This window comes from Drosophila navojoa, chromosome 2, assembly GCF_054131105.1.
Source record: "Drosophila navojoa isolate 15081-1374.11 chromosome 2, UAZ_NAV_1.0, whole genome shotgun sequence".
Lineage (NCBI taxonomy): Eukaryota > Metazoa > Arthropoda > Insecta > Diptera > Drosophilidae > Drosophila > Drosophila navojoa.
Genome location: NC_142890.1, coordinates 19,044,528 through 19,061,847, shown reverse-complemented (window position 1 = coordinate 19,061,847; position 17,320 = coordinate 19,044,528). Strand labels below are relative to the sequence as shown.

Sequence of the window (17,320 nt, the reverse complement as noted above, 5' to 3'; positions counted from 1 at the left end):
TTTACGTTGCGTATTAGGGGCATCGATTTCTTGCGATACTTTATGTACATTAAGAAGTATCGATATATTTTAAATCGTGTGGCAGCACCACAAAGTTGGGAAACCGCGATAGGTTAATCGACATTTCGGTATTTATGTCTGCTGCGGTCACACAGCACACAGTAAACAGTTTTAGATTTTATCGTGTGTGTGCAATTCGTGGAAGAAAATTTGGTAATACGCAATGAAATTTGGTGAAAACTTTCATCAGTAGCGCCAGAAAGTGATAAACATAAACTAATTTACATAGTGTTTGGTGAACAATGTAGAAATTGCTTATATATATACTTGATTCGTTGTGTGTTTCCAAAAACTGTCCATATACACTTGTATACACACACACATGCACTCACATATACAGTGGCAAACGTAGACAAAATACTAAACCCTCCCTCAACTCACGAATCATTTTTCAGAACCGTGCGCTGGGCCGTCGCGGCAAAGCGACCCACATAAAGAAAGCGAACAGCAGGGCAAAGCAAAACCAAGAGAAGTGCTCATAAATACACCGACCAACACACACAAACAAAAACACATACAAGCAGACACACATAAGACGTATACATCGAGTGAAAGAGTGTGCTAATTAAGTATTCGGATCATGGACGATGCCAACATACAGGACAAGGAGCGCTTTGCTAGCCGCGAGAATCACTGTGAAATCGAACGACGCCGTCGCAACAAAATGACCGCGTACATAACGGAACTCTCAGACATGGTGCCTACCTGCAGCGCGTTAGCACGCAAGCCCGACAAGCTGACCATCCTGCGCATGGCAGTGGCTCACATGAAGGCGCTGCGCGGGACTGGAAACACCAGCAGCGATGGCACCTACAAGCCCTCCTTCCTCACAGACCAGGAACTGAAGCATTTAATCCTGGAGGCAGCCGATGGTTTCCTATTTGTCGTCTCCTGCGATTCGGGTCGGGTGATTTATGTCTCTGACTCAGTGACTCCGGTACTCAACTACACACAAAGCGATTGGTACGGCACCAGCCTGTACGAGCACATTCATCCAGACGATAGGGACAAGATACGCGAACAGCTGTCCACGCAGGAATCCCAGAATGCGGGTCGCATTCTCGATCTGAAGTCGGGCACTGTCAAGAAGGAGGGCCATCAGTCCAGTATGCGTTTAAGCATGGGAGCCCGTCGTGGCTTCATCTGTCGCATGCGCGTTGGCAACGTCAATCCCGATGCTATGGTCTCTGGACATTTGAACCGCCTGAAGCAACGCAATTCGCTGGGCCCTTCCCGTGATGGATCCAATTATGCTGTGGTCCACTGCACAGGCTATATCAAGAACTGGCCACCCACGGATATGTTTCCCAATGTTCACATGGAACGTGACGTGGACGACATGGCGTCCCACTGCTGCCTGGTGGCCATTGGCCGACTGCAAGTAACCTCAACGGCGGCCAATGATATGACCGGCAGCAACAACCAGAGCGAGTTCATCACACGCCACGCCCTAGATGGTAAATTTACGTTTGTTGACCAGCGTGTGCTGCACATCCTCGGCTATACGCCCACCGAGCTGTTGGGCAAAATCTGCTACGACTTCTTTCACCCGGAGGACCAGAGCCACATGAAGGAGAGCTTCGACCAGGTGCTCAAGCAGAAGGGACAAATGTTCTCGCTGCTGTATCGTGCGCGGGCCAAGAGCTCCGAGTTCGTTTGGCTGCGCACCCAGGCCTATGCGTTCCTCAATCCCTACACAGATGAGGTGGAGTACATTGTGTGCACGAATAGCTCCGGGAAGACCCTCCATGGCGCCACTCCCGAGCAGCAGCAGCAGCAACAGCAGCAGGTGGAGCAGCAGCAACATGTCTATGTACAGGCGCCGGGTGTGGATTATACACTGCAGCCGCCTCGACGTGAGATTACGCCAACTGGCGGCGATGCAGGCATCTATCAGATGCATATGCAGGCGCCCCCGCCGCGACCCGCTTCGGCGCAGAATACACCGGTGGCTTATAGCTACGATGCTACGCACTCACCGTATGGAGCGGCAACAGGTGGAGGTGGCGGCGGTCCCTCACCTCTGGCCAAGCTGCCCAAGTCGGGCACTTCGCCCACGCCTAATGCCTGGGGCGCACGTCCTATGGCCGCGCAGCAGCAGCCGCAACCCACTGCCACCGAGGGGTATCCAGCCTATCAGCAGAGCAGTCCGGCCCGCTCCCCGAGTGGCCCCACCTACACGCAGCTCAGTGCCGGCAATGGACAGCAGCAGCAACAACAACAACAGCAGCAGCAGCAACAACGTCAACAACAGCAGCAACAGGCTTCGGCTTATCAAACGGCACCAACGGCAACACCTTGGGATTGGCAGAATGCAGCGGCATCACATCCGGCGCATCCGCATCCCCATCCGCATCCGCATCCGCATGCTCATCATCCACATGCACATACGCATGCGCATCCAGGCGCCGCCGTTGCAGGGGGCGCACAGCAGCCTCAGGGTCAGGAGTTCTCAGACATGCTGCAGATGCTCGATCACAGCGCTACAACAACATTTGAGGATCTAAATATTAACATGTTTAGCACGCAATTCGAGTGAATGTAATGCGAATCCCTCCATATCTCTATTTCTCTCTCTTAAACCTACATTATTCGGAACTCCTTCTGGTAGGGATGAGCGCGTGTCTTACTCCGTAATTTTTAGTATTAATATTTTGCAAATTCCAATTTTCAAAGCCAATCGTATTTGCTCGTGACACGCGCTAATCTCCAGTTGTCGACACAAAGCTCAGTTTTTAATTATTTTTCAAGTGCAATCTATAAGAGAAACATTTTCTACAAAATTGTTGAAATATTTTAGCCAGCATACAAATACATATTGCCTATGTACAAACGCTTCAAGTCAGAAGATATAAAGCGAAACAAATGAAATTGTAATCTCGTAAATAGGCACTTAGGTACATAACGGTAGTCACGTACCGTACACGCTCTCGATATCGATATCATTGCTTGCTTCCACATGAAAAGCCGCCAATCCGCACATAACAGACACACATACAAACATATTCAGAGACAAGACCCCTGCCTCTGCCTCTGCCAAGCAGTGTAAAAGTATTTGAAATAGCTGTAAATCAACGACACTCATTATGCAAATTGCAAAGTTCATTAACGAACAAATGAACACAATTTTTATAAATATATACATACATATATACATAATTAAATACTTACAAGTGTAATTTCTAGACTAATAAACAACACAATTCTAATTGTAAGCACTGGCATACAAACACACACACATACACAAACAATTGGCCGCGCTCTTCGTCTCTTATCCACACACACTAACACATTCGCATATTGCGCTGCAACATTGACACCAATTTTTTGTTGTCGCTCAGTTTTTGCTATGTATTTTTCATGCGGAAAAGCAGTTCAAGTGCACATACTGAAAAGAATAATTGCTTAATTTCCATTTTTTCCGACAAATTTGCTAAAAAGTGCAAGCTTAACTTTGAACAGTCGCGGATAAAATAACATGGCAGCTACAAATTGACGCATTACATACATACTATTTCCATTTTATAGTTTTAGACACACAAATTAGCGAATAAAGCGTATGGCAAACAAATTAAGAGAACAACAAATTTAAATCAATTTTTATATGCTAAGCCTTTGTAATTAAGCAAAAAAGAAAATGCTATATACATACTTATGTAATAGAATTGGGTAATGAGAACAAATCTTTTGGTTTTTAATGCAAATAAATTTTAAATACTATGAAAAACAATTCTTAAATTTATGCTTTACATTTTCATTATTAGATCAGCTTAATTTCATAGTTCAATTTTAACAGTCAGCTGGCTCTGCTTTGACCGTAATATCAGCGCTCTCTCCTGTCTTAATTATGTCGCAACGTGGCCGCTTGGCGGCGTTTTGAGCATGCGGTGAAGTTGGACTGCGTTTGATGGCATCGATGTTGGTATTCTGCTGGGGCTGCTCCTTTACTGTGGAGGTGGATTTGTGTTTCTGTTTTTGTTGCTGTGGCTTGCTGCCAGTTAGCCAGGCCAACATGCCTTTTGGCTTTTCCGGCTTGGCGCCCAACTCAAATGGCTTGTTGCATTCATCGCTTTTGTTCCGCGAATTGTTAACCAATTTACCAACGCGATGCCACTCCAATGCCGTAGCAGGACGCAGAGCAGCCAAGGCTTGAGAATCACTCACATGCTTAAAATTCAACCAGTCCTAAAAAGGAAATTCTGATTAGAAATAAATGAAATTATTACAAAGTTACTCACATTCATTTGCTGCTCTGTTTCGAGAATCGCTGGCATGCGGTAGTGCATCCAGGACATAATCTTGCTAGATTGGAATGTAATGATACTGTAGCTATACATTTTGTCGCCGCTCTCGTCCTGCCATACATCGAATAGACCAGCCATACGCAATAGTTTCACATTTGCCGGCGACCATGTGCTTTTGTCATAAATCTTCACGTCCGACTCCTGTGGCGCGTAGACCAAATATGCCTCTCGATCCGATGGCTTCGCTGGTTTTGTTGTTTGCCATTCGTAGAAACCTTCACATACAACAACACAGCGCTGACCGCGCTTAAACGGGCCGCGATACAGTTTTGAGTCCATCAAGTGCTCCAGCCGACAGTTGTTTGTGGTTAGCCCATGCTTACGATAGTCGCCCTTGTGCCAGGCGGGGATCATGCCCCACATCATGGGCATAACAACACGGGCAGATTGTTGATCCTTAGCCTCACTGAAATGAGCCGCAGAGACACTGGAAAGATGATCAACAAATTTATGTCTGCTCACCATAAGTCATTAGTTAAGGCCAACCTACATAACGGGTGTTATATCTGTAGGCGCTATGTTATACGAGGCATGATAATGCCTTCCCAAATTGAACTCTGCGCGCCATTCGGGTGTTACGAATTCCTGCTTGATTTCCTTTTTGTCTTTCACTTCATTGTGTGGAGGGTATTTGCATGCGCATATTACCTGATCCGGATCAAGTGTTCTGCACAGAAAATCTTTAATAACAATTTAGTTTAAAGTCAATACGAATTACTTACAAACAAGTTCGACCACACATTTTGTTTATTTACAGCGCAATAACAGTTTGTTAGCAGTCGTTCCATTCGTTCGCTCTGTTCAAACGAGCTAGTTCAGTACATCATTAAACACCACCACTGAACGAACACGGCTTTTGGCGTATAGCATCAAATTTTAGTTTGCTGCAAAAAATGGGCGAACGTTATAATATACACAGTCAATTGGAGCATCTTCAGAGTAAATATATTGGTACTGGACACGCGGATACCACAAAGTTTGAGTGGCTTACCAATCAACATCGCGACTCACTGGCTAGCTATATGGGACATTATGATATGCTAAATTACTTTGCCATCGCTGAGAACGAATCAAAAGCGCGAGTACGATTTAATTTAATGGAGCGAATGCTGCAGCCTTGTGGACCGCCTCCAGAAAAACTTGAGGATTAAGCAATAATTATTAAAACAAAAATATTAAATGTATTAAAACCACGCAGCGTCTAGTTAAATAAAATAGGGCTGGAATAACAAGTATGTTTTTGAGTATTGATAATTTAGTATTTTTTGATTTGTCGATGTCTGGTCGCACCTCAGTTGCAGTCGGGGAAAGCTTTCAACTCGATATAACTTATTTTCGTTTCAATTATATATATTTATTTCAGTGCTAGTGTTTTATTTAAATAGTAAATAATAATTAATTAGTCAGTGTTACAGCACAATAATATACATGTATGTGTACTAAAAATGATAAACGCAGTAACCAATAAAAAATTAGAACGTGTATAAAAGAAATACATACATACATATATACATATGTAATACATGCATAAGTACTTAAATGCATCAGTATGTAATGAAAAAATGCCACACAAATGCAATAGAATCAACATAAAAACGTCTGCGGCTATAAAGCAACTTATTTCAATTTGGGCACAATCAGAATTTGCGGCGAACAAAGATTTCAGCTGAAATTATTTTCGATTGCGTAGATTGTATATGCATATACATATACATACACATACAGTGAAAGGGTGTATACATGTGTCTAAAGATGAATGTACCATAATTACGCGCCGTTCAATTCTGAAAACGCAAAAGTTTAAAAATAGTGTCACATATAATTAAATATAATTTCCCACAACAAACGACACTAAGAAAACCAACAAAGCAGCTTTCTTAATGAGTGTTTCTGCGACAGCGTGCAAATGTCGTTGTTATTTAACAAGTTACAGTGCACCGAAAGAAGAAGAAGACGTTGTGCTACTATCTGACATCTGGATAGCTTCAGTTTCACCTACATTTACGCATACACAAGCGTTCAGTTTAATATTGCGCTTCCCCCGAGACAACCTACAAAATATTGTTTGAATAAACACTGCAAGTCATTTAAATAGTTAGTGTGTTTATCAGCTGCCAATCAGCTTGTTGGGTCATGCGCTTTAAATGAGCCGTATCTATTCGTATGGCCATTATTGTATGGTGTGACAGGCAATTGCGAAAAGCTCATGCAATTCCATTTGGCGTTGCCACATGCTCAACATATGATATGGTAACGCCAATGAAAAAAGCAAAGCATTCCGTATTTATTGTAGGAATTTGTGTTTTCTACAAGATGTTGAAATTGTTCATTCACAATTTCTTTATATTTGATGCATGCATTTGGCGCCTTTGTCTCTGCTTTATTTATATTTGGCCATTGCACTACGTTTTTGGCAAAAGTGGCAGCACTCTCTGCTCAGCAGGAGGTGGATAGGGGGGCGAGCAAACAGCGCAGCGACACACAAAAGCACACGACGACGACGACGGACGGGTCGAATGAGTTGAAAATTTTCGCGAAACGAAAAGTTAAAAATAAATGTTTACTGTGCATGGTTCAAACACATAGTATATATAATTTTCATAGTACTTAAATATTATTGTGCATTGTGTTTATGGTTTTCTCTTTGCACACTGCCAGTTAGTCTTTAATTTTGCTATTATATTAAAAAAAAAAAATTGATAGCCTACAAGCTTGTGTTAGTGTGTGCTGCCAATGCAAGACGTAAGAGGGGGAAAGAAGTGTGTGCGATTTATACCTTTTGCCTGTTTCTATTCATTTCATTTTCGGACGACAAACGCGAAAGGTAACACCAAAAGAGAAAGAACCGTAATCGTCTTCTGTTAGCTCTGCAAAGAAAGGCGCAAAGAAAATCAGAAAGCAGAAATAAAGGAAAAAATCGTTGCATCTGCGAGGGCGTGCAGCGCTTGTGAGAATAGTGTATACATGTGTATGTGTGTGTGCGTGTTAGCCTTGTTACTTAATTTGGCCGTTTTTCCTTTGTTGTCATCTGTTTACATTCAATGACTGACAAGCTCTTATTTTCCACTTGCATTGCATTGCAGCTCCTTTGCATTCTACACATGTGTACATAGGAATCTCCAATTTAAAATATAGTGTGAAAAAGAAAAAACCAAACGAAACGAAGTGCTGAAAGCTCAGCCGAAAGTTCATTGAAATAAAATAAATCGAATTCATCGGAAGAACGGTAGAACGTGTGCCTAAAAAAAGGAACGGCACCTACCGAGTGGACGTGAAGACGTCGTCGCTGCCGCTGCTGCTGCTGGTGGTGACCCTTCCGTTGTCGCTGCCACTCTGCTGTTGCTGCTAAATAATGAGTCGTCATGAAGGTAACAAACAACATACAAAGCTCCCTTCTCTCTTAATCATCTAAAAACCCTAATTGATTTGTGCATTTTGTTTAGGTGTCAGCTGCGATTCATGTCTAAAAAGTAACTTCACTGGACGTCGCTATAAGTGTTTAATTTGTTATGATTATGATCTGTGCGCCGATTGCTATGAGGATGGCGTCACCTCGACTCGCCATCTGGTTGAGCATCCAATGCAGTGCATACTTACCCGTTCCGATATTGAGTTATATTTTGGCGGTGAGATGCTAACAACGGATCAGCCGCAATCCTTTACGTGTCCTTATTGCAAAAAAATGGGCTTCAGTGATGCAACACTGTTAGAACATGTATCTGCCGAGCATACGGAGACCAGTTTGGAGGTCGTTTGTCCCGTTTGTGCCGGGTTGCCTGGCGGTGAGCCGAATCTAGTCACAGATGATTTTGCTGGTCATCTAACATTGGAGCATCGGCAAGGACCACGAGAGTTAATATCCTTTTTGATATCCTTTTGCAAAAACAACATCAATGAACTCATTTTCATTCATATTCCTAAAGTTAAAGTCAGCTGGGATAAAATCACTTTCAATTAATGCACAAGCAACTTATGCCGTAGTACATCCATAAACATAAATATTTTGTAGCCCACAATTGATTCATAATTAATACTCACTTATGCATAGATTTGTTTGATTATAACATCTAGGCTAAATTGCATATTAGGAATAGTTAGTGATTAAAATTAAGCATGGAGAATTTTTTCTGGCATAGATAAGTTATTATAAATTAAGACGAATCGAATTTTGTTTTGGTTGCCTTAACCTTTAGACTATACGACGAGCCCTCGGCCATACGCCATGGCGGTGGAGTGCGTCGCATACCAGGACGCACCTTGGGCGGGCCTCGAACCCGTCGCTCCAATATGCACTTTAGCTCATCGAGCGGACTGTCGGCATTATCGCCATCGGGTCGCGAATCTGTCGATCCCATTGCGGAGCTCCTCTCTCAACTATCCGGTGTTAGACGTGGCGTTCCACCAACATCGCAATTGCAACAATTGCAGATGCAAATGCAAATGGATCGGCAACAGTTGACGGTAAGCAGCGCATTTGTTGTTATTATGATCTTGTGTATATAAGGCAGAAGGAAAGCAAAAAGTCAGAAAAGAGCAAAACAAAAATAAAATAAAACTTGTGAATGTTTGCATTTAACGCTTTCGTTATTTTAGGCATCGCGCCAAATTGATCGACTGCCAAGACGCACGCATCCCATAGTCTCAACATCGAATTCGAATGCCACCATGGCCGAGGTGATCAGCGGCGGCGGTGGCAACAGCGGTGCAGTTGGCAGTGGTGGCATGAGTGCCAGTGGTGTGAGCGCACCGTCTAATCTGCGCACCACAGATTGGCCGGTGGGCGCGACCTTCTCATCGACCAGCAGCCATCAGCAGACGCAGTCGAGCAGCCTGGCCGCCAATACACTCAACGCCAGAGAAGTAGCCACAAATAATTTGATTAAAGAGTCCCCTATTGTTAAAGCTAATATAAATTAAATTGTGTCCTTGCAGGCGGTCGGCAACAATTGCATTGGCAGCGGCAGCGGCACTAGCAATGCGCTGGGCATAAGCGTCGGCACTGGTGGCTCATCGATAGCCAATGGCGGGGGCAACTCCAACGTTATGTCTGGCCAGGCTGGCGGCCAAGCTGCAGCTGGCGAGTCATCGCAATCGCAGTACTTGCTGGCCAAATTTATGCAGCCCACGCTAACGGATGCCGAGTGGGCGGAAATTGAGCGCAAGCGCGCCGATCGGTAAGATGATATATATATTTACATATTGATTAAAAAAATGAGTCGCTTATGTCTCTTCTGTTGGCAGCTCCATGTTTGTGCAGTCTATGCTGCTATCGTTGTTATGCACAGAGGAGCTAGAATTGAATGTGCCCAATGAGGATGGTGATTGTTTGGCTAAGAGTGATAATGTAAATAAGGAACAGAATGGCAGCGACAACAAGCAGCAGCAGCAACAGCAGCAAGAGGAACAGGAAACGCTGCTCAATAACAATGCCGATGAGCAGCAACAGCAGCAGCAGCAACAACAACAACAACAACAACAACAGCAACGCGCTGTGGTACGACAGGTGAATCAAATGCAACAGACCTCGCCAGAGGACTTCTTATGCGATGAATATCGCTACAAAAGCAAGAAAGCCAATAACCCAACAGCAACAACACAAACGAGCGGCACTGCTGCAACAGGAGGATGCGGAGGAGCAGGCGTCGTTGGTGCTGGCGGTGCTGGCAGTGCAGCAGCCGCTGCCGTTGGCAGCAGGCCAACAGCAGCTGATCGAGGTGGCCTCGAAAGACGCAGCCGGGCACAGCAAGCAGAGACTGCCACGGGCTCACAGCAGCAGTTGCAGCAACAGCAACAAAAATACAAACAGAACGCGAATGCGGCGGCAAACACAAATCAAATACCCGATACTAGGTAGTGTCTCACAACCATAACAACAAAAACATGTTGTAGCTGCTGCAGACTAAGTAACAACAGCAATACGCCAACAACAAATGGAACGCATTACCAACCACAGCAGCATCATCAACAAGAACACAATATCAATCAATACAGCAGCAACAACTACAACATACACAGCCGTAAGATTAACAACAACAACAACAAAAGGAACCGCAGCCGCCGTCGCAGCAGCAGCCGCAATTTTGTCAAAAACTATATTATATGTATCGTTTATTAAATATATTAAAATTTATATAATTATAAAAAAAACAATTGAACAGAGATGTGCAGAAAGAATAATTATTGTAATCATTGAATTAATTATAATTTAAACAAACAAAATTATAAATATTTATTAGTGTTATTTTGATTTATTTCAATCAATCATGGGACATGGAAAATCTCAAACTACCGATAATCCAACCATAGGTCTAATCGTCCCACAAGCCTAGTTTAAGAATATCTGAAAGTGGTTCTTAAATATGTTTACATGTATTTTAATTCAACTGCGTGGTATTGAGATTAATGGTTTAAAACTTAAAGCTTTTATTGCCTATTAAAAACTCAAAACAGAAGAATTTAATACACTTAATTAGGAACACTAATACCTGTATATGTGTTTCGCATATGAGATTTTTGAAAAACCGAACGTTTTAATTGAAATGAACATATATGCCTTACGTCGATAATTCTAATAGAATATTTAACAAATACTTAAAGCTGGAAACATATTTAAGCTCGAATTCATCCAATGGCCTAGCTTTCAACTCTCTCGATAAGCATAGCCGGCATCAATTCCAGATCTAGCGCGCTTTGAACACCTCGGGGTTGAATGCAGAACACATATTCGACGGCTTGCTTGACTTGCCGTTCGCTGGCATATGGATTCGCCAACACAATATTGTTAGCCAGCATTTTGGCCAGCTTTTTGAATAGAAAGCGATTGGCAATTAGACCTTCCTGCAGTGGACGCATCAAGTACCGCACGATCCAGGGTCGTATACGTAATATGCAGCTGGCCAGCAGCACCTCATCCACCAGATCGATGCTGGGACTAGTTATCTGCGTGGTGAACTCATCGTCACTGTCCTCCCCAAAGAGCATATGAAATTTATATCGTAAAGAGTCTTCACAGCGCCAATCCGCATCTAGCAGCTTCACCAAGCATGCATTGAGACGTCGACGCTGTGCATACAATTCGCAGGGCCACAGACTATTTCGAAGATCCGGAGTGCTTTTACTAGGCGGCTTAGTTGATGGCGTAACAGGCGATAATAGGGGCTTCAACTGCTCTGCCGCAGCGGAGTGTTCGTTCATATCATCTCCATCTGCCATGGCTTCTACATTAATACCAAATACGGCGCTTAAGTCAGTTGGCTCGTCGTTAAACAGTTTGGCCAGTTCCTGGCCTACGATATCTTCTGTACTGGATGTAGGTGTTACAGGCCTTTCGTTACCATTGACTTCTACCAACTGCTGCTCTTTCTCTTTGCCTTCAAGCTCTGCCAGCTGAGACTGAAACATATCGATTTTCTGGCACAGCGTATAGCTTGTATAGCTGTCGTTCCGCTCGTCATTTGGCATGCTTGTCGTTTGTGTTGCCTTGTCGACCAGCTGGTGCTTGGCTTTGGCATTGGTGTTCGCATATGATGCTCTTGTCGACGGTGAGTTTTCGTCGATCTGTTGTATTCGCTGTTGCATTTGGTCGAATAGTGCATCAGCCAGACGGCACTCCCGTGTGTTGCGTCGCACAGCGGCGATCTAAACAAAACAATCTTAACTAAAGCAGATCGATAAATGGCATTTTGGGATCACTTTACCATTTTTACCATAGCGCGCTGATAGAGCGGTGCCGCTTGACAGGCCTTAATTGCATGTGTCTCCATTGCCTTGACGCTATAGTCAATACATGCCCAGGCGGTTGGTTTGTGGTGGTTCCTGGAAGTGTCTGCCCAGACGCAGACGTTTTCTTGCAGCTGACGTTCTAAATAGCGCACATATTGCTGGCGCACCTGTTTACAAGAATTTATTTTATTTATTAATTATTGATCTAATAATATTCTTAGCTGAGAGTATTATGTAGTAGTTTTTTACCACTTCTGTTAGTATAACTGTTTCACTGTTGATACTTGTAGGAGCCATAATCTAAAATCTGATATATATGTTAATTACAATTATCTACCGCATTTCAGCTACTCTTATAAACAATTTACTTGGCTCAAAAGTTGCGCCCTCGTCCAAAAACAACAAAACCATACATTAGCTAGGCGAATTTGGTGATAGCGTTGCCACCTAATTGCGTTCGATTACAGCTGACGCATGCCTGTTTTTATTAATATATACAATATATTCGTTTTTAGGGCGCAGCTCCAATTTAAAAAATTGATATTCTTTTAATATTTTTATTAAATAAATTGTTGTGATCGTTAATTTCACAGGTAGTTGAAAGGGCTTTACATATTAGTTTTTTAACTAGTAGCTAGTTACAGGTTATTTTTAAATAAACAACTTTCGTTATAGTTATATTTAGAACAAAGCGCAAATACAATGCCTCGTTATCTTCTCTATTGTGTTGCTATAAATATATGTAATTGATTTTAATTTATACATAACTTGGGTAAAAATTGGTATTCGCCTCACTATGCTTACAGCATTTTATTGCCGTGAATATATAAAATTAAGAACAAATTTGCGAATATTGTTTACGAGCCCTTTTCGAAACAAAAAAATAAAGCGTATCTATGATTATTTTCGTTGAGTTTTTTTCTTTCTTTCTTTTTATAAATATAAGCAACTGTTTGGATTTTATGTGCTAACGCTTGAGCTGCGTGGGCTTTAATTTTGAATATCAGGTTTACCATCCACATTTCGAACCGATCCGTTGCAGTCGACCCGATCCCTATTCATAATAATATGGGAATTAGTCCAAAAACATATTGTCATCATCAAAAGTGAACACGTTGTTGCGCTGCTGCGTGGCTGGCGTAGCTGTTGTCTGATCCGTCTGTGCGGCTGTTGTTTGACTAGATGCATTGGAGGACGTTGGAGCTCTTGCAGTTGAGTTGCTGCTGCCACTTGCGCGTCCGCTGCCGTTCCCATCGGGAAAGCTATTTAGCAACGCATAGTCCTCATCGATGGAAGCGGCATCGTCGTTATCATCATTAGCCAGCGATTTGCGGCAAATGGGACAAGTGCTGTGCAGATTCAGCCATGGCACAATACAATTTTCATGATACAGATGCGAGCAGGGCAGCTTGCGCACTGACTCATCCAGCTTGAAATCATCCCAACAAACGGAGCATTGCATTTTGCGTTCCACTTCCTCGGCACTGATTTTCACATTTGGTATTTCGTTGATGCGTTGCGTGGACAATGGCGGTGGACCCGCTGTCTCCATTTGGTTGAGCATCTGTGTAACGATCGTATCGAGGCCTTCTCGACCCCACGCATAATCGCCCGGATTGCCCATGAAAAACATATGGGAATGACCAGTGCCGCCACCGCCGCCACTGCCACCTGGACCGGTTACAATTTCGGCTGTTGCGCCAGCCAAAGGCAAACTTTGCAGAAAATCGTATAGTACATTGTCCAAACGATCCAAGTTTGCTGGTCGCACTCGACCACCACCAATACTGGACGCCCCACCTGACGAACCGCTTGACACACTGCCACTGGAGGGGCCACCCAAGTGCACAACATTGGTGTGACGTCGATTTGGTTCGATTGTTATTTCCAAGTTAGGCACATTACGCATGCTGAGCAATGACACAATATCGTTCCTCAGGGAATCAACGTTGATTAGCCCGCTACCGCCAGCGCCGCTACCACTGCCGCTGCTAACGGCATTGGTGGCATCTGAGTTAGCCGCGTCATGATTCAAAGCACTGTTACTGGTGGAAGCTGACAATTCCGGTGCGTTTGCTGGTAGCTCCTCAACGAATCCATACGAGCAGAGTGGGCAAGTGTAATCGGTGTTCGGAATGTTGATCTCCACATTGCACATGTGACAGAAAAAACGCTTTGGCACCGTGGGGTGCTCTTCAACGACCATTGCCTCAGCCATTTTGATTGATGGATTTATCTGTGTGTAGTATGTCAAATATTTGTTGCCGTTGCACTAGCAATTTTGCACCAATTGTTATATTGTTGTTGTGCAAGCAAGCTGCAGTCGGCTTACCTATCGGCTTTCCAGGTTGTTGCTGCTGTTGGATGCTATTGCTTGTTTTGATTCGTTTGGGTTAAAACTGTGCGCGAGCAATGGAACAACGTAAGCTCAACCGTCGCCACTTCAAGCATCTAGTGTTGTTTTTAATGTACAATTTTATACAATTTTAAAAGGACATCGTGCTACTGCAAGATACTGCTACTCGATTACTTTGATGGCCGTCGATAGGTGTCTATCGATGATGCTAAACAGCTTTTAGAAATGTCAGCAACATACAGATATGGATATAAATAATAATGTCAATATTTTTGTTTTGAAAATGGTTTCAACCATATTTAGATTGATCAAATTCGTTAGGAGCCTATCTACCTCTCGAGAGGTACCGATAGATATGTGCGATGTGCGACACAAAGTTGAACCAGGAGTGCTTGGTACCTTTTTTAGCTTCGATATATAAGAAATATATCAACAAAAACAATTAACAGCAATGGTATATTCTTGTAATCGAATCTATCACATTAGACTTTCTAGTTGAAAGTAAATTCAGTGAATGTAGGAATACCCATATTTTCTTTATTTTTATTTACGTTATCTATGTCATTTCGATATCACTTCCGTACAAAAAAGTGCTGTTGTTGTGTCAAAAAATTTGCCGTCTCATTTAGTACATTAATATTAAGATCATTCTGGCAACGCCAAACCATAGTGGCAGAAACAAAAAGTCATCTTCGAAGCGGCGTTTAGCATTTAATTTTGCAAGTTTTATTTACGCCAGTCTTATTTGCGGAATTTAATCAAATTAACTATGTCTATTCTGGCCTATAACGGTGGTTGCGTGGTCGCCATGCGGGGCAAGGACTGTGTGGCAATTGCAACGGATCATCGCTTCGGAGTGCAGGCCCAAACCATTTCCACAGACTTCAAGAAAGTGTTTCACATTGCTCCGCGTATGTTTCTGGGATTGACTGGGCTCCAAACGGATATATTGACGGTGCGTGATCGTCTTATGTTCCGCAAGAATATCTATGAAACAAAAGAGAATCGTGAAATGGCACCCAAACCATTCTCAGCCATGTTATCCAGTTTTCTATACGAGCATCGTTTCGGACCCTACTTTATTGAGCCGGTGGTAGCTGGTCTGGATCCGAAAACTATGAAACCCTTCATTTGCAACATGGACCTAATCGGTTGCCCCAATGAGCCAGATGATTTTGTTGTGGCTGGAACCTGTGCCGAACAGTTGTACGGCATGTGCGAGACATTATGGCGCCCGGACCTGGAGCCGGACCAATTGTTCGAGGTGATTTCACAATCGATGGTAAACGCTTTCGACCGTGATGCGATGAGTGGTTGGGGTGCCACTGTCTACATTATTGAGAAGGACAAGATTACGGAGCGTTCCTTGAAAACTCGCATGGATTAGGCATTTCATTCTTTATTTTTCAAAATAAGAAACAAATAAAATTTGTAAGGAAAGGATATAATTGACTATAAATTTATTTCAAAGCCGTTCACTCGTCGACAAAATCCAAGGTCTGCAGTGCCATGGCCAACGCCGCTTCCTTGGTCTTGGCGCCGCCGATGAAGCCTGTGTGGTGCACAAATATGAGATCCTCAATCCCAGTCACTTGGCAGAGCTCCTTATCGCGCAGACCTCGCCAAGGTGTGGGCAGAAATTTACGCCCAATGTAACTACTAGGCGTGACGGGAACTCCAGCAACACGCCAGCTGTTTCCATCATTAAAGATGACCAATTTCGGCACGCCCTCGACATCATATTCCTTTTCTAGGCTGTCCAAATGTGCTTTCCACGGACAGAAGGTTTCTAGCAGAAGGATTTGCCTGCTCTCGTGGACCGATGCGGCTTTCTCCAAAGCCAGGCGAACATGATCGCGGGCTGCGATCCACGAGCAGGCAACCTCCAGTACGTTCTCGACAAACTCCTTGCCCGCAACTGACATGGCCATGTGGAAGCGTTGGTCAGTATCTGAATTCGTGTCCTGCCATGAGGGATTCAGTTTGCCTATGCGCGCCGATAGATGCGTGGATATCTTGTAGCGTGGCTCTGCACCATCGAACATGGGCACGCCATTGTCAATGGCATCGAGTTCGCAAATAAAATTTCGATAGATTTGTAGGAAAGCCAATTTCAGATTGGCTTCTGATAGTTGCACCTTTCGTTCTCGTTGCAAAATACTTTGTATGACACGCTCACCATAGAAACTGTAGACCAAGCCCGCGCTGCTTAGCCTGCAAAAGAGAGAGCATGGAAAACGTTTTTAAATCTGTTTATCTAATCATAGATTTTGTTTACCTTATGTCAAATTCGTCGCCGAGTTCGGGGTGCACCGTGCTGAAGGTCTCCTTAAATGTCAACTGATGATGATCGTACCACTTCTTTTCGTGATCGAAGACCCCACCAACATCCACAATTATATCACACTTGGCACGCAGTGCCTCATCGTCCCGACTGCGGAATATTTCAGCATTCTCGTATTCTGGCAATTGTTTGAGCATAAAACAGGCAACCACCTCGTCACAGTGGAACGTGCCGTTGTGCGTGCCAATTGTTAGGGGCGTGGGGCGTTTTGGTGGCGACGGTACTCCATTAGCAGCGGAGCTCATTGTCAATTTCCGAGTAAATTGGTTAAATACAACAATTGGTAGAAAACGCGGCAAGAATCGTGTTACCATTGGCACAATGTGTACACACCCCGGGAGTTTCAAACATTATTTCAGCTCAATAAGTGTGTACATACGATCAAAATAAACAATCCCATTGTGAATGAGTGTTTCACAGGGTGTACCTATAATGGCGCCAATTACGAAAAAGATTTGTTTCTTTAAGTTTCTAAACCGCGAAGTGCATTTATTATTTATCTTATTAACATATCTACAGGTTTCCGCGTATTTC

General features: G+C 43.5%; 8 protein-coding genes across 15 annotated transcripts; 4 read left to right on the top strand and 4 right to left on the bottom strand.

Annotated features, from left to right (window-relative positions):
* The first annotated feature begins 57 nt into the window (after nucleotides 1-57).
* Nucleotides 58-5,031, top strand: tgo (Aryl hydrocarbon receptor nuclear translocator homolog tgo). 2 transcript variants are annotated; one of them, XM_018111662.3, is made up of 2 exons: nucleotides 58-213; nucleotides 456-5,031. In XM_018111662.3, exon 2 carries the CDS (start codon nucleotides 641-643, stop codon nucleotides 2,597-2,599), a length of 1,959 nt encoding a protein of 652 aa, XP_017967151.1. In that variant the 5' UTR covers nucleotides 58-213; nucleotides 456-640; the 3' UTR covers nucleotides 2,600-5,031. The 2 variants fall into 2 exon arrangements, with proteins under 2 accessions (XP_017967151.1, XP_089115683.1); XM_089259557.1 differs by having other exon boundaries at nucleotides 145-304.
* LOC108658980 (abasic site processing protein HMCES) lies at nucleotides 3,196-5,249 on the bottom strand. The gene is made up of 4 exons (XM_018111674.3): nucleotides 5,087-5,249; nucleotides 4,855-5,031; nucleotides 4,299-4,791; nucleotides 3,196-4,245 (listed from the first exon to the last, which is right to left on the bottom strand). Exons 1-4 carry the CDS (start codon nucleotides 5,104-5,106, stop codon nucleotides 3,850-3,852), a joined length of 1,086 nt encoding a protein of 361 aa, XP_017967163.1. The 5' UTR covers nucleotides 5,107-5,249; the 3' UTR covers nucleotides 3,196-3,849.
* Nucleotides 5,250-5,257: 8 nt separating this feature from the next.
* Nucleotides 5,258-5,596, top strand: Sf3b5 (splicing factor 3b subunit 5). The gene has a single exon (XM_018111680.3). It carries the CDS (start codon nucleotides 5,258-5,260, stop codon nucleotides 5,513-5,515), a length of 258 nt encoding a protein of 85 aa, XP_017967169.1. The 3' UTR covers nucleotides 5,516-5,596.
* Nucleotides 5,597-5,652: 56 nt separating this feature from the next.
* On the top strand, nucleotides 5,653-10,590 carry Kcmf1 (Potassium channel modulatory factor 1). 5 transcript variants are annotated; one of them, XM_089259569.1, is made up of 7 exons: nucleotides 5,653-5,794; nucleotides 7,448-7,732; nucleotides 7,808-8,232; nucleotides 8,565-8,825; nucleotides 8,958-9,224; nucleotides 9,297-9,538; nucleotides 9,606-10,590. In XM_089259569.1, the coding sequence occupies exons 2-7, from the start codon at nucleotides 7,717-7,719 to the stop codon at nucleotides 10,216-10,218; spliced, it is 1,824 nt and encodes a 607-aa protein (XP_089115695.1). In that variant the 5' UTR covers nucleotides 5,653-5,794; nucleotides 7,448-7,716; the 3' UTR covers nucleotides 10,219-10,590. The 5 variants fall into 5 exon arrangements, with proteins under 5 accessions (XP_089115695.1, XP_089115701.1, XP_089115698.1 ...); XM_089259575.1 differs by lacking the exon at nucleotides 5,653-5,794 and adding an exon at nucleotides 6,771-6,909; XM_089259572.1 differs by lacking the exon at nucleotides 5,653-5,794 and adding an exon at nucleotides 6,794-6,949.
* LOC108658977 (uncharacterized) lies at nucleotides 8,574-12,535 on the bottom strand. Of its 2 annotated transcripts, XM_018111670.3 has the most exons (4): nucleotides 12,455-12,535; nucleotides 12,336-12,393; nucleotides 12,062-12,253; nucleotides 8,574-12,002 (listed from the first exon to the last, which is right to left on the bottom strand). In XM_018111670.3, exons 2-4 carry the CDS (start codon nucleotides 12,381-12,383, stop codon nucleotides 10,998-11,000), a joined length of 1,245 nt encoding a protein of 414 aa, XP_017967159.1. In that variant the 5' UTR covers nucleotides 12,384-12,393; nucleotides 12,455-12,535; the 3' UTR covers nucleotides 8,574-10,997. The 2 variants fall into 2 exon arrangements, with proteins under 2 accessions (XP_017967159.1, XP_089115707.1); XM_089259581.1 differs by lacking the exon at nucleotides 12,336-12,393 and having other exon boundaries at nucleotides 12,414-12,516.
* Nucleotides 12,536-12,623: 88 nt separating this feature from the next.
* On the bottom strand, nucleotides 12,624-14,769 carry Iru (E3 ubiquitin-protein ligase Iruka). Of its 2 annotated transcripts, none has more exons than XM_018111672.3 (2): nucleotides 14,419-14,769; nucleotides 12,624-14,322 (listed from the first exon to the last, which is right to left on the bottom strand). In XM_018111672.3, the coding sequence occupies exon 2, from the start codon at nucleotides 14,302-14,304 to the stop codon at nucleotides 13,162-13,164; it is 1,143 nt and encodes a 380-aa protein (XP_017967161.1). In that variant the 5' UTR covers nucleotides 14,305-14,322; nucleotides 14,419-14,769; the 3' UTR covers nucleotides 12,624-13,161. The 2 variants fall into 2 exon arrangements, with proteins under 2 accessions (XP_017967161.1, XP_017967160.1); XM_018111671.3 differs by having other exon boundaries at nucleotides 12,624-14,358; nucleotides 14,419-14,768.
* Nucleotides 14,770-14,968: 199 nt separating this feature from the next.
* On the top strand, nucleotides 14,969-15,890 carry Prosbeta3 (proteasome subunit beta type-3). Its single transcript, XM_018111678.3, has one exon. The coding sequence runs from the start codon at nucleotides 15,212-15,214 to the stop codon at nucleotides 15,827-15,829; it is 618 nt and encodes a 205-aa protein (XP_017967167.1). The 5' UTR covers nucleotides 14,969-15,211; the 3' UTR covers nucleotides 15,830-15,890.
* Nucleotides 15,871-17,150, bottom strand: LOC108658979 (MYG1 protein). The gene is made up of 2 exons (XM_018111673.3): nucleotides 16,721-17,150; nucleotides 15,871-16,656 (listed from the first exon to the last, which is right to left on the bottom strand). The coding sequence occupies exons 1-2, from the start codon at nucleotides 17,098-17,100 to the stop codon at nucleotides 15,918-15,920; spliced, it is 1,119 nt and encodes a 372-aa protein (XP_017967162.1). The 5' UTR covers nucleotides 17,101-17,150; the 3' UTR covers nucleotides 15,871-15,917.
* Nucleotides 17,151-17,320: the final 170 nt, after the last annotated feature.